Source organism: Dermochelys coriacea, chromosome 3 (assembly GCF_009764565.3).
Source record: "Dermochelys coriacea isolate rDerCor1 chromosome 3, rDerCor1.pri.v4, whole genome shotgun sequence".
NCBI classification, from domain to species: domain Eukaryota; kingdom Metazoa; phylum Chordata; order Testudines; family Dermochelyidae; genus Dermochelys; species Dermochelys coriacea.
In genome coordinates, this window is record NC_050070.1 from 51797017 (window position 1) to 51810100 (window position 13084).

At 38.8% G+C, this 13084-nt stretch overlaps 1 protein-coding gene across 1 annotated transcript in view; it reads right to left on the reverse strand.

Moving 5' to 3' along the window:
• LOC119852955 (protein eyes shut homolog) overlaps positions 1-13084 on the reverse strand; it is an 89403-nt gene that overhangs the window by 69485 nt on the left and 6834 nt on the right. The window contains exons 2-4 of the mRNA XM_038395186.2: positions 10292-10388; positions 9881-9988; positions 7714-7859 (exon numbers count right to left, since the gene is read on the reverse strand). Of these exons, the coding sequence (XP_038251114.2) occupies positions 7714-7859; positions 9881-9988; positions 10292-10388 (351 nt within the window). The remainder of the gene's footprint in view (positions 1-7713; positions 7860-9880; positions 9989-10291; positions 10389-13084) is intronic.

The following is a 13084-nucleotide window of genomic DNA, read 5'->3' on the forward strand; positions in this document are numbered from 1 at the left end:
GAGGAGAAGTTACCTATTTTTTTGCAGATGTCTCTATCAGTTACCAAAATTCATAGCACTTAACAAGGTCAGTTACTATGTCAATTCACAACCAGTTTTAGTTTACCTACAGTGAATAAAAGTTTCTTGCACTTACCTAATCACTTATCTTTAAAGAAACTTGCCTCTGACATCAATCATCTGTCTTGATTATCTGTGATAATTAGGCAGGACCCACCAATTATTTTTGGGTTTAATTAATTTCTGCTTCAATTTGTCTACAGAAGAGTGCCTACAGGAAGAAGGGTTCACTCGTACAGAATGCATGATCTCTGTGAGAAGTTCTCCATTGCAGAGATTCAATGTAGATATTGTAACTGAACTAATACACTCTTTTGTCACCTTCTTTTATTTATTTTCAATATAGAATAAATTATTAATTTTTAGTGTCCCCCAGGACATGAAAGAGAACATTTTTGTGAAGCTTAGAGTTATATTCCTGAACTAAATAACAAGAAAGAGTTATTAATAATTCAGCTCTTTTGGTCTGTTTTCTCCAGTCCAAAATTTTGGTAATTTTTTTTAAAACAACAACACATGACTTGATGTTTAAGAATATATATTCACCCCTTTCTCACCCATGCTTTTTTCTAATCATCCCAGGAAGATCTTCATTTTACTGAAAAGACTTGGAATTAAATTTATAAAAGTATATTGGAAATGTAGTTTGCACAGGGATGGCCAAGTTCACCAAAAGATACCTAAGATCTGGAGGTAATATAATTTATTTGTGGATTTGGTTCAGTGTTAATGCTTTATCCTATGCAAATGACTATAACCTTTAGCTTCCTATATTGAGCATTGCTTAATTAATGTCAAGCATGATATGTGCTGCAAATCAGTGTTAAAGAGATCAGAATCATAGGTGGTACAGAAACATAGCAAAGATCAACATAAAAAGAAAATAAATCAACTCAACATGACACTATTCCTGACACTGAAATTGCTACAGGACAAGGACTGAAAAACTTTGATCCATGTTAGTAAAGAACTGCTATTTTGGTTTCTTCATAATCCTTTATGTCCTTCTGCTACGTATGAAGGATATTGTCTCAACATTCATGCTTTTTCTAAAGTACTTCTCATTGTTATAAAACAGTTTCTCTCCTGAAATAAAATGACTTGTAATAAACTTGAGGAAAGTATTAACACTTAGCCACTGTGAAATCATTATTAATTTGACTGATAAGACAAACACACTATAATTCACATTTGAAAACATTATGTGTCTGTCTTAAACTTGAAAAGTATGGAAATACACTGATAAGAATTATACTTTTGCTATCTAAGTACAACAGGATAATATGAAGGATTATGGTTAATATGAAGGATGGCACTTCACTGTGACTTGATAGTGAAGGGTCAAACTTTAACAATAGAAGTTGGGGATTTTTTTGTGTAGTTAAGCTAGATAATCATTTCAAAAATATTTTATTACTTTTTACAGGTAATCAACATTAATGCTCAGACATTAATACAGTAGCAAGAGAGTAGCACTTCAGTAGCACTTCATCTGGGTTTTAGCCCACGAAAGCTTATGCCCAAATAAATCTGTTAGTCTCTAAGGTTCAACAAATACTCCTTGGGTTTTTTTGCTGACACAGACTAATACGGCTACCTCTCTGAAACCTGTCATCCAGTGACTTGTATCTCTCCCACATCATCAGGAGAAAGGACAATTTCATGAAGAAATAGGAAATGGACTTGTTGCCAGAGGATCAAACGGGGCTTCCATGAACATGGAGAGGAACACACTTAGGCCCCATGCTGGGCAGGATCCTTAACTGGAGGAAAGCGTCTAGAGATGCATTCTGGAACCTCTTCACTATTGGATGCAAAAAGAGAGAGGAGTGGACAATCAGTGAATGTGGGGCCAATATGGCTGCTAGGTGCTTCGATGGGAAGCATTAGGAGACATCATGCCTGGTTCTACTGGTACAGGTAACCTGGAATATCCTGGATGCTTGCCCAACCCAGGGAAAGGTGGCACCTGCTGGCCCCACTCGAGAATTTCATCTATTTCGAGAGGTAAGTGGCCTTTGTCAGTTCCTTCCTGCTATTTATCAGTATCTTCTACACCATCTTCAAGCATGATGTATTCAAGTCACTGGGGCTTGATGAACTATGTCCTGGAATACTCAAGGAGCTGACTGAGAAGATATCTGAGACACTAGTGACTATCTTCGAAAAGTCATTGAAGATGGGAAAGATTCCAGAAGGGAAAAGGGCAAATATATTGCCAATATATACAAAGGGAAATAAGGACAACTCAAGAAATTACAGACTATTCATCTTAACTTCAGTACCCTGAAAGAGAAAGGAACAAATTATTAAGAAATCAATTTGAGGATAAGGTGATAAGTAACAGTCAGCATGGATTTATCAAAAACATATGTCAAATCAACCTAATATATTTCTTTGACAGGGTAATAAGTCTTGTGGATAGGGGAGATGTGGCAGATATGGTATATCTTGACTTTAGTAAGGCTTTTGATACTGTTTCACATGACCCTCTTATAAATACAACCTAGATGGAGCTACCATAAAGCAGGTGCATAACTGGTTGGAAAATCATTCCCAGAGAGTAATTATTAGTAGTTCACAGTCAAGGTGGAAGGCCATATTGAGTGGGATCCCACAAGGTTCAGTTCTCGATCCGGTTTTGTTCAATATCTTCATCAACGATTTAGATAATGGCATAGAGAGTACACTTATAAAGTTTGCAGATGATACCAAGCTGGCAGGAGTTGAAAGTGCTTTGGAGGGTAGGATTAAAATTCAAAATGATCTGAAATTGAAAAATGGTCTGAACTAAATAGGATGAAATTCAGTAAGGACAAATGCAAAGTACTCCAATGAGGAAGGAACAATCAATTGGGTACATACAAAATAGGAAATGACTGTCTAGGAAGGAGTAATGCAGAAAGGGATCTCGGGGTCACAGTGGATCACAAGCTAAATATGAGTCAACAGTGTAACACTGTTGCAAATAAAGCAAACATCATTCTGAGATGTATTAGCAGGAGTATTGTAAGCAAGACACAAAAAGTAATTCTTCCACTCTAGTCCACACTGATTAGACCTCAGCTGGAGTATTGTATCCAGTTCTGGGCACCACATTTCAGAAAAGATGTGGACAAACTGGAGAAAGTCCAGAGAAGAGTAACAAAAATGAGTAAAGGTCTAGAAAACATGACCTTTGAGAAAAGATTGAAAAAAAATTGGGTTTGTTCAGCCCGGAGAAGAGAAGCCTGAGGGGGGACATGATGATAGTTTTCAAGTACATAAAAGGTTGTTACAAGGAGGAGGGAGAAAAAATATTCTCCTTAACCTCTGAGGATAGGATAAGAAGCAATGGACTTAAACTGCAGCAAAGGTGATATAGGTTGAACATTAGGAAAAACTTCTTGTCAGGGTGGTTACATACTGGAATAAATTGAGTAAGAACATTGTGGAATCTTCAATATTGGAGATTTTTAAGAGCAGGTTAGACAAACAGCTTTCAGGGATGGTCTAGATAATTCTTAGTCCTGCCTTGAGTGCAGGGGACCGGATTAGAAGATCTCTCATGGTGCCTTCAAGTACTGCAATTCTCTGATTCTCTGTGCCTTGAGTACACCGGGGAGGCTGAGTAAATGGAAAACTGAAGCATCCATGGAGCCTGCATACTCCATAGGTTAAAGTCCTATGGTTCCAGAGGCCACAGAGGCTGGTACCAGTAGTCACAGTACCTATACAGGTCCCCATCAGAATCATTTGAGGCTGGATTCTCTTCCCCCCACAGGGGTGAGTGGTGATACTGCTGAATACTGAGATCTGGCTGCAGATATATGCAGGCTCTTCTCTGAGTCTGAGGATTACAGGTAGCACTCCTCGAGGAGTGGAGAACTCTCCCAGATGTTGATGGAATTGAAGGTTTCAATCCTCAGGGTACTGAGATATTTCTGTGGGTGACACTGGAGCCAGGAATCTGCATGATGGCATTGGAGATGATGCTGGTACTTTCCTGGTTGCTTCCCTGGGTATAAGAGGGGAAGACTATAACCCCAAGGCCACTGAGGCTGGCTGACCCTGCATTCTTGTTTACTCTGTTGTCACCGTTTCTTGATACTGGTGAGTGCTTAGCTGATCTTAATCCGATTATGTCACTATGGCTGAAATGATGTAAGGCGAGACTTGTGGCATGTCTGGGTCATTTTAGCTAATCATGGCCCTGGTAGCTTTTGTTCCTCTTTGAAGCATTTTTGATATTGGATAGCCTCATAGTCTTATGAAGCTTAGTGACCAAGCCTTGGGAAGGCATTCTATTCATCTTCTCTCCTAAAGACTTCCACTTGGTGCCCAACTGGCTCCAGTGTTTTCTTGGGTCTGAGACAGACTTAGGGGGCACCTTGGACCACTTTTGAAGATATCTTTGGTGCAAAGTTCGATGACCTCTGGTCTTCCAAAGACCTTGAGATCTGGATCCTGGGGTACAAGTCCAGAACCATGGACTGCTTTAAAAGGAAGGCCCTTTTAAAGTAAGATTCCCTTGAATGTTGAGTCTGCTTTGAGAAGGATCAGCAGATCTTGCACCAGTCAGAATGTGTCCCTGGCCAAGGCAGAATTGACACCTCATGTGGCCATCATTGAAAGGCATGACGGACTTGCAAAAGGGGCAGTGACTTGTGATCTGCCATGTAAAACCAGTCCCACTGGTGAACGGCAGTCCCAGACAGCCCCAGTGGAAGACTAAACCTAGCTAACATTGTCAGCTAACTAACTAGAGAGGTAGGTTTCTCCATGACATGGAGGGTAGAGGGGTATCTTCTCGCAATGCATACCCACTAGGTGTACGATCACTCACTGAGGAATATGGTACAGACTATCACTCAAATAACAATACTATCTTATCTGATAGTGTTTTACATTTACAATACAGGCATTTTTAATAGGCCCAGACTTTCCCAAAACCCATTTATATGTATATTATCAGTCTCTGAAGAGGCTAATGGAAATGTATTTGATTTTCAATCAGCGAAATATATATCCTATTTGTATTGTTATAGATTCAGGGCCTTTAAAATGCTGACATGTTGACTTTTTAAAGTATCTTTGTCATTATCTAAAACTGTGAAGGTTGGTGCTCTCACAAACAATATGTTTTCCTTTTTTATGAATTAGGTGACATAAAACCAATAAAAGTAGTGAAAGTAGGTATGCATCATCATATTTATATTATAGTTTCTAAAAATGGAAGTTTTAAAGATCTCAGACTGTCAATAAATTCCTTCCAATTCTGAACATTAGCCTACTGCATGGTGGAAACTGTGCTTTTCCCTCTGCTCATTGCCTGATAATAAATGTCTTTCTTGCAATATCAGTTTCTTCAGACAAATGAATGAGAACATTTTGTATTCAATCAATTGGTGAAGTGTTTCCCATAAAGTGTCACAAGCAATATAAATTAGAAGTCAGTAAAAACATCAACTCACATTAGAAATTAAAGTTTTCACTGGGAAACAACATAAATGTATCCATTAGGAAGTAACAATATGATGAATGTGCTGAAATGTAAATATTACTTTCAAGTAATATGAATACAAGTAAGTGTGTGTATGAAACTGAGAGTCTCCATGCTTGTGCTCAGATGAAGGAAGAATGTGTGATACTATATATTTAGAAATTAGACTGCTCTATTTACAATTTTGTCTGTAGTTATTTTTGAGCACCATACAGTGCAGGCAATAAAGATATGTCCTCTGGTTTGGTTTTCTCCAGAGGGAAATTTCTATTCTCAGCTGAGTTTTCAGGAATAATGTAAAACAATACATTGAATGATACAAATATGAAGGTGTCTCTCTTGGAGCTGGGTCAGAGATGTTGGTTTTTAGACTTTAGTCTCCAAAGGCAATGATATTTTTTTTAGATGCCCTCTCTTCTAAAACTTTTAAAGGTGAATTGATAATATGATACAAGACAGATCCACTAACAGACTGAGATAATTCTATACAGAAAGTTCATTGCATTTTAGCCACTATGAAAACTTGATTTTATATAAAATATAGTAACCTCTGTGAAGAACAAAAATTAATATCACAATATCTCACTTCAACACCCAGATCATCCTCTCAATCTTATGTATACTGGAAGCTACATATTATATAAGTCTATATCACACACAAATAATATGATATATAATTCAGTATATTAGGAAATAGTTTGCTTAATTTAAAAAATATTACTATAAAATAGGTAATTAAAATGACCAGTGTGGTACTCTAAATATCCAAACTCCAGTATTATTTTATTGACTCAAATGTACAAAAAGCAATGTGTTTACAATAACTACAAACACCAGTTTTCTGACTATGCTTCTTCTTTTAAACAGCTCAGCAACTCTACAGGAACTGATCAATTACTAATTATACATACATATTGAAGATTAAAATAAAAGGCAGTATTTGTCAGGTTAAAAATTCATTTTTGTTCTCAGATCCTTTCACCCAAGTCAATATTCTACATCTTCCTTATATCTCAGGAAATGGGCTTCTTCTAGGAGAAAATTCTGATGAAAACCTTTTTTTTAATCAAAAAATCATTTTACGTGGAAAATTTTGACACAGGTGAACTATGGAAAACTGAAATATTTCAGTTTTGGGGTTTGGGTTTTTTTTGAAATATCAAGTATCTATTTCTAAAGAAAGTAGAAAATTTTCATGAATAATTTTGTTTTGCGAAAACCCAATTTTCTATCGAAAAACAGTTTCAGTAACAACCTTTCAACCAGCCGTAACACAAATTGTACCTATTCTTGGTGCTGGGGAAGGGTAACTCTCCACCAGCTATGTTATGTGGTGTCCATCTTAGCTTGGGTGGGGAAGAACCTTACCCATGATGTGAAACATATGCAGAAAATGAAGTAATTTAAAACAGCCAAAATATCAAGTTATACACACACAAATATACACATTTCTCCATGTTAAATGATACCAAAATAGTAAGCATCCATGCTGTTTCTGATGCTACATGTGGAACATGTGACTACCACAATGATTTTAGACATATTTTATTACAGCTCTACTTGTTAAATAATTGATCATTACTTCTGTATAAATTACATCTATCAATCCAAGATCAATAACTGAGGCAGTAATGCCAGCTATACAGGTCAGGGAAGTCAAAATCTCAATACTTGGACACTATATCCAAAGGAGAAATTCACTTTGTAGCATTTGAACATAAATCTTGATAATAGAAACTAAATCAGGATTTACTACTGAAAAAAACAGAGAAACTCTGATAAAAGTGACACTTTTTAATAAAACGGTATCTGAATCTACTTACAAAACTTACTCTGTATCTATGAGTGATTTCTCTTGGCTGAATTCAAAAAATATTGATTTTCTTTTGCACTATATAACCTTCTTTCTAATGTGTGTCAGCTAAATATCTGGACTACTAAAGAACCCATAAATCAAAATAATGTAAATAAAGACTTGAGGTACTTAGCAAGACTTGGATCAAAGGCCCATTTGAGTTAACATTGATTTCTCCTCCAATTCTCAGGTAATTTTCTGCATTCCTCCTTGACATAGTTGAGACGATTGCTTATGCAATAGTTTTAAAATGCAGAACTCAGGGGGTAACATGTTTCTATGTGGCAGCAATTGATATTCAGAGAAAGGACTATACCTGTGAATCCAGGGGGACAGATACATTGGTAGCCTCCAGGCTTGTTGGAGCAGCTGCCTCCATGCAGACAAGGCAAAACTTCACACTCATTTACATCCAATTCACAGAGAGGCCCATAGTACCAAGGTGCACAATTACAGAGGAACCTTGGGGAAAGGGGAAAAATAAAAGATAAATCAAAACAAACAAACAATATGGTCTGTTAAAACATTGTGAGTCTTTCCAGATGTTTAGGGGCCGAGTTGTGATCCCTTCTCGCTGACCATGTAAAATAATTAACAGACTTCTCTCATTTCCATATCTCTGAAGTAAACAGAACAATTTACAGTTTTTAAATTAGTAGGGAAATTGTATGCAATAAATGTAGCTGAAGCTCAGAGGAACAACATAATGGCTAGGTTTATTTTGTTGTGTGTCTTTTAATTGTGCAGGGTCTTGGATCCAAACACCACATAAAGTTTGTTTCTTCTTTCTCATTTAAATGTTATTTTTATTGAAGGTTTATACCAGAAAAGTTCATTGTGTGAAGGCAGAGAATGCAGAGATATCACTGTAACCGTAGCTAAACATAAAATCTGTATCTGACTGACTGATATTGGTAATTTTATTCTACAGTAAATACAAATGAAGAAGAAAAAGAAAAAGGACAAGTTGCACCAAAGCCAATTTCTCCTTCTCCCCCATGGCCCAGAAGTTGCAAAAAAGTTGATTTAATGGGTTATGCTTACACCTTCTTAACACAGGACCCTTTTATGTTCCAGGAGAAGAATATCTACTCAAACTTTATCAACACCAGCTAAGCTCCCTGACAATATGACACATGTGAAAGATTTCTTCACAAACCCAAATATAGAAATCTTCAGTCCTATACCCATTCCCTGCAGTAGGCCCTAGTGTTGCAAAAAGAGTGAAAGAGAAAGGGAAGATTCCAGACACCAATACAAGGCCAAGTAAAACCTTGTCTAAATGTTACAAATTAAATGAGCAAACCAAATTAATCACTATCAATAATTTATTTGATAAATACATTCACTTAGCCCATATCTGTTTGAAAATTATCTACACACAGCTTGTGATTTTTACCAATCTGTTCCATATCCACATTCATTTCATGAAATAGTTTCTGTGAACAAACCTTAGGCTATTAATTTTGTGGGAATTGGTTGCTATGAGTATTCACTGTCTGTGATTTGGTATCTGGGGGATGGTGTGGACTGCACCCTCAAAGTTTGCTGATGACACTAAACTGGGAGGAGTGGTAGATAAGAGTAGGGATAGAATACAGAGGGACCTAGACAAATTAGAGGATTAGGCCAAAAGAAATCTGATGAGATTCAACAAAGACAAGTGCAGAGTCCTGCACTTAGGATGGAAGAATCCCGTGCACTGCTATAGACTAGGGACCGAATGGCTAGGCAGCAGTTCTGCAGAAAAGGACCTAGGGGTTACAGTGGATGAGAAGCTGGATATGAGTCAACAGTGTGCCCTTGTTGCCAAGAAGGCTAACAGCATTTTGGGCGGTATAAATAGGAACATTGCCAGCAGATCGAGGGACGTAGTCGTTCCCCTCTATTCGACACTGGTGAGGCCTCATCTGGAGTACTGTGTCCAGTTTTGGGCCCCACACTACAGGAAAGATGTGGAAAAATTAGAAAGCTCCAGTGGAGAGCAAAAAAAATTATTAGGGGACATGATTTATGAGGAGAGGCTGAGGGAACTGGGATTGTTTAGTCTGTGGAAGAGAAGAATGAGGGGGGATTTGATAGCTGCTTTCAACTACCTGAAAGAGGGTTCCAAAGAAGATGGATGTAGACTGTTCTCAGTGGTAGCAGATGACAGAACAAGGAGTAATAGTCTCAAGTTGCAGTGGGGGAGGTTTAGGTTGGATATTAGCAAAAAGTTTTTCCTTAAGAGGATGGTGAAGCATTGGAATGTGGAATAGGGAGGTGGTAGAATCTCCTTCCTTGGAGGTTTTTAAGGTCAGGCTTGACAAAGCCCTGGCTGGGATGATTTAGTTGGCGATTGGTCCTGCTTTGAGCAGGGGGTTGGACTAGATGACCTCCTGAGATCTCTTCCAACCCTGATATTCTATGATTCTAAAGCCAACGGCTAGAGTTTACTCATAAGAAAGTTTGTGAATACTTTTCACTTAGCTCTAGTTACTAACCTGTTTATAAGATCAATGCAGGTTCCATTGTTTTTGCAGGGTCTCGATAAACATTCATTAATCTCCACTTCACATTGTGTCCCAGAAAAACCAGGTCTGCAGGAGCACCTGGCAAATAAGATGTCCACTGAATGCACAGAAAGTTTCACTTTAATGTAAATATAAAATAAACAATGATGAAAATATGATTTTTTTCAATATGATGTTTGGATCACTATGATCATCAGAAAAAGAATTTTGTTATAATTTGGAGATAGTATAATGTTTATACAAACTGACTATAAAATGACAAACCAGATAATTAAAATATTAGAACAATAATACACATACAAAGTACCAAAAGAATGGCAAATTGAATGATTGGCCCTGCATTATAACTGATGGCTTTGTAGTCTGAACAGTTATCCTCACCTATAACTGTTAACCTCATCTACACAGCGACCTTGGTTCTGGCATGGACGGGAGATACACTCATTGCTGTCAATTTCACAGTAAGCACCTTCAAATCCTGAAATATAAATGATATGGGTATGGATCAGCAATCTCCACTACACAGTGTGAATGTCAGGATCAGTGATAACAAAGACCCAGGTGAAAGCCATCTTAATGGAACTTAAAAAGAAAAGGAGTACTTGTGGCACCTTAGAAACTAACACATTTATTTGAGCATAAGCTTTCGTGAGCTACAGCTCACTTCATCAGATGCATTCGGTGGAAAATACAGTGGGGAGATTTATATACACACACAGAGAACATGAAACAATGGGTTTTATAATACACACTGTAAGGAGAGTGATCACTTAAGATGAGCTATTACCCGCAGGAAGTGGGGGGGGGGGAGGAAAACCTTTTGCGGTGATAATCAATAACATTCAAAAACCAGTGAGAGAACACTGAGTCACTCGATTACAGACATGAGAGTGGCTATGTTTCAAGAAAAAAACTTCAAAAACAGACTCCAAAGAGAGACTGCTGAATTGGAATTAATTTGCAAACGGGATACAATTAACTTAGACTTGAATAGAGACTGGGAGTGGAGGGGTCATTACACAAAGTAAAACTATTTCCCCATGTTATTTCTCCCCCCATCCCACCCCCCACTGTTCCTCAGACATTCTTGTTAACTGCTGGAAATGGCCCACCTTGATTATCACCACAAAAGGTTTTCCTCCTTCCCCCCCAACTTCCACCTTATCTTACTATATGTTCCATTCTAAGCATCTGATGAAGTGGGCTGTAGCCCACGAAAGCTTATGCTCTAATATATTTGTTAGTCTCTAAGGTGCCACAAGTACTCCTTTTCTTTTTGCGAATACAGACTAACACGGCTGCTACTCTGAAACCTAAGGTGCCACAGCTACTCCTGTTCTTTTTTCAAAGAAAGCAGTTCATTATGATTCTTATCTGCATAATAAGTCACCCATGTAAACACATCATAATACATGACAATTCTTTTTCAAACTAATGAAAGAGGGGGAAAGGAAATATATACAGAATGATTCACCAGAAAGTTCAATTTACTATAACATACTACATCTTAAATTGTAGAATAAAATAATAATTTTGTTAAACACAAAACTGTTAAAATGATACAGATGGAGATATAAACTCACAAAGGCAGTCTTGATAATGACTAATGCTGAAGTGTTGCATCTATCGTAGCTATAATAGAACTTTCTGCAATTAAGGTGGTGTCGGAGAGAAGGCTTTGGATTCTTTGACCATGGGATGGTGTTCCATGAAGGAGGAGTGCTGGGCAGAGACGGGCTCCATCTTACGAAGAGAGGGAAGAACATCTTTGCCAGCAGGCTGGCTAACCTAGTGAGGAGGGCTTTAAACTAGGTTCACCGGGGGAAGGAGACCAAAGCCCTGAGGTAAGTGGGAAAGCGGGATACCGGGAGGAAGCACAGGCAGGAAGGTCTGTGAGGGGAGGGCTCCTGCCTCATACTGGGAATGAGGGGCGATCAACAGGTTATCTCAAGTGCTTATATACAAATGCACAAAGCCTTGGAAACAAGCAGGGAGAACTGGAGGTCCTGGTGATGTCAAGGAATTATGACGTGATTGGAATAACAGAGACTTGGTGGGATAACTCACATGACTGGAGTACAGTCATGGATGGTTATAAACTGTTCAGGAAGGACAGGCAGGGCAGAAAAGGTGGGGGAGTAGCACTGTATGTAAGGGAGCAGTATGACTGCTCAGAGCTCCGGTACGAAACTGTGGAAAAACCTGAGTGTCTCTGGATTAAGTTTAGAAGTGTGTGCAACAAGAGTGATGTCATGGTGGGAGTCTGCTATAGACCACCGGACCAGGGGGATGAGGTGGATGAGGCTTTCTTCCGGCAACTCACGGAAGCTACTAGATCGCATGCCCTGATTCTCATGGGTGACTTTAATTTTCCTGATATCTGCTGGGAGAGCAATACAGCGGTGCATAGACAATCCAGGAAGTTTTTGGAAAGCGTAGGGGACAATTTCCTGGTGCAAGTGCTAGGGGAGCCAACTAGGGGGAGCGCTTTTCTTGACCTGCTGCTCACAAACCGGGTAGAATTAGTGGGGGAAGCAAAAGTGGATGGGAATCTGGGAGGCAGTGACCATGAGTTGGTTGAGTTCAGGATCCTGACGCAGGGAAGAAAGGTAAGCAGCAGGATACGGACCCTGGACTTTAGGAAAGCAGACTTTGACTCCCTCAGGGAACAGATGGCCAGGATCCCCTGGGGGACTAACATGAAAGGGAAGGGAGTCCAGGAGAGCTGGCTGTATTTCAAGGAATCCCTGTTGAGGTTACAGGGACAAACCATCCCGATGAGTCGAAAGAATAGTAAATATGGCAGGCGACCAGCTTGGCTTAATGGTGAAATCCTAGCGGATCTTAAACATAAAAAAGAAGCTTACAAGAAGTGGAAGGTTGGACATATGACCAGGGAAGAGTATAAAAATATTGCTCGGGCATGTAGGAAAGATATCAGGAGGGCCAAATCGCACCTGGAGCTGCAGCTAGCAAGAGATGTCAAGAGTAACAAGAAGGGTTTCTTCAGGTATGTTGGCAACAAGAAGAAAGCCAAGGAAAGTGTGGGCCCCTTACTGAATGAGGGAGGCAAGCTAGTGACAGAGGATGTGGAAAAAGCTAATGTACTCAATGCTTTTTTTGCCTCTGTTTTCACTAACAAGGTCAGCTCCCAGACTGCTGTGCTGGGCAACA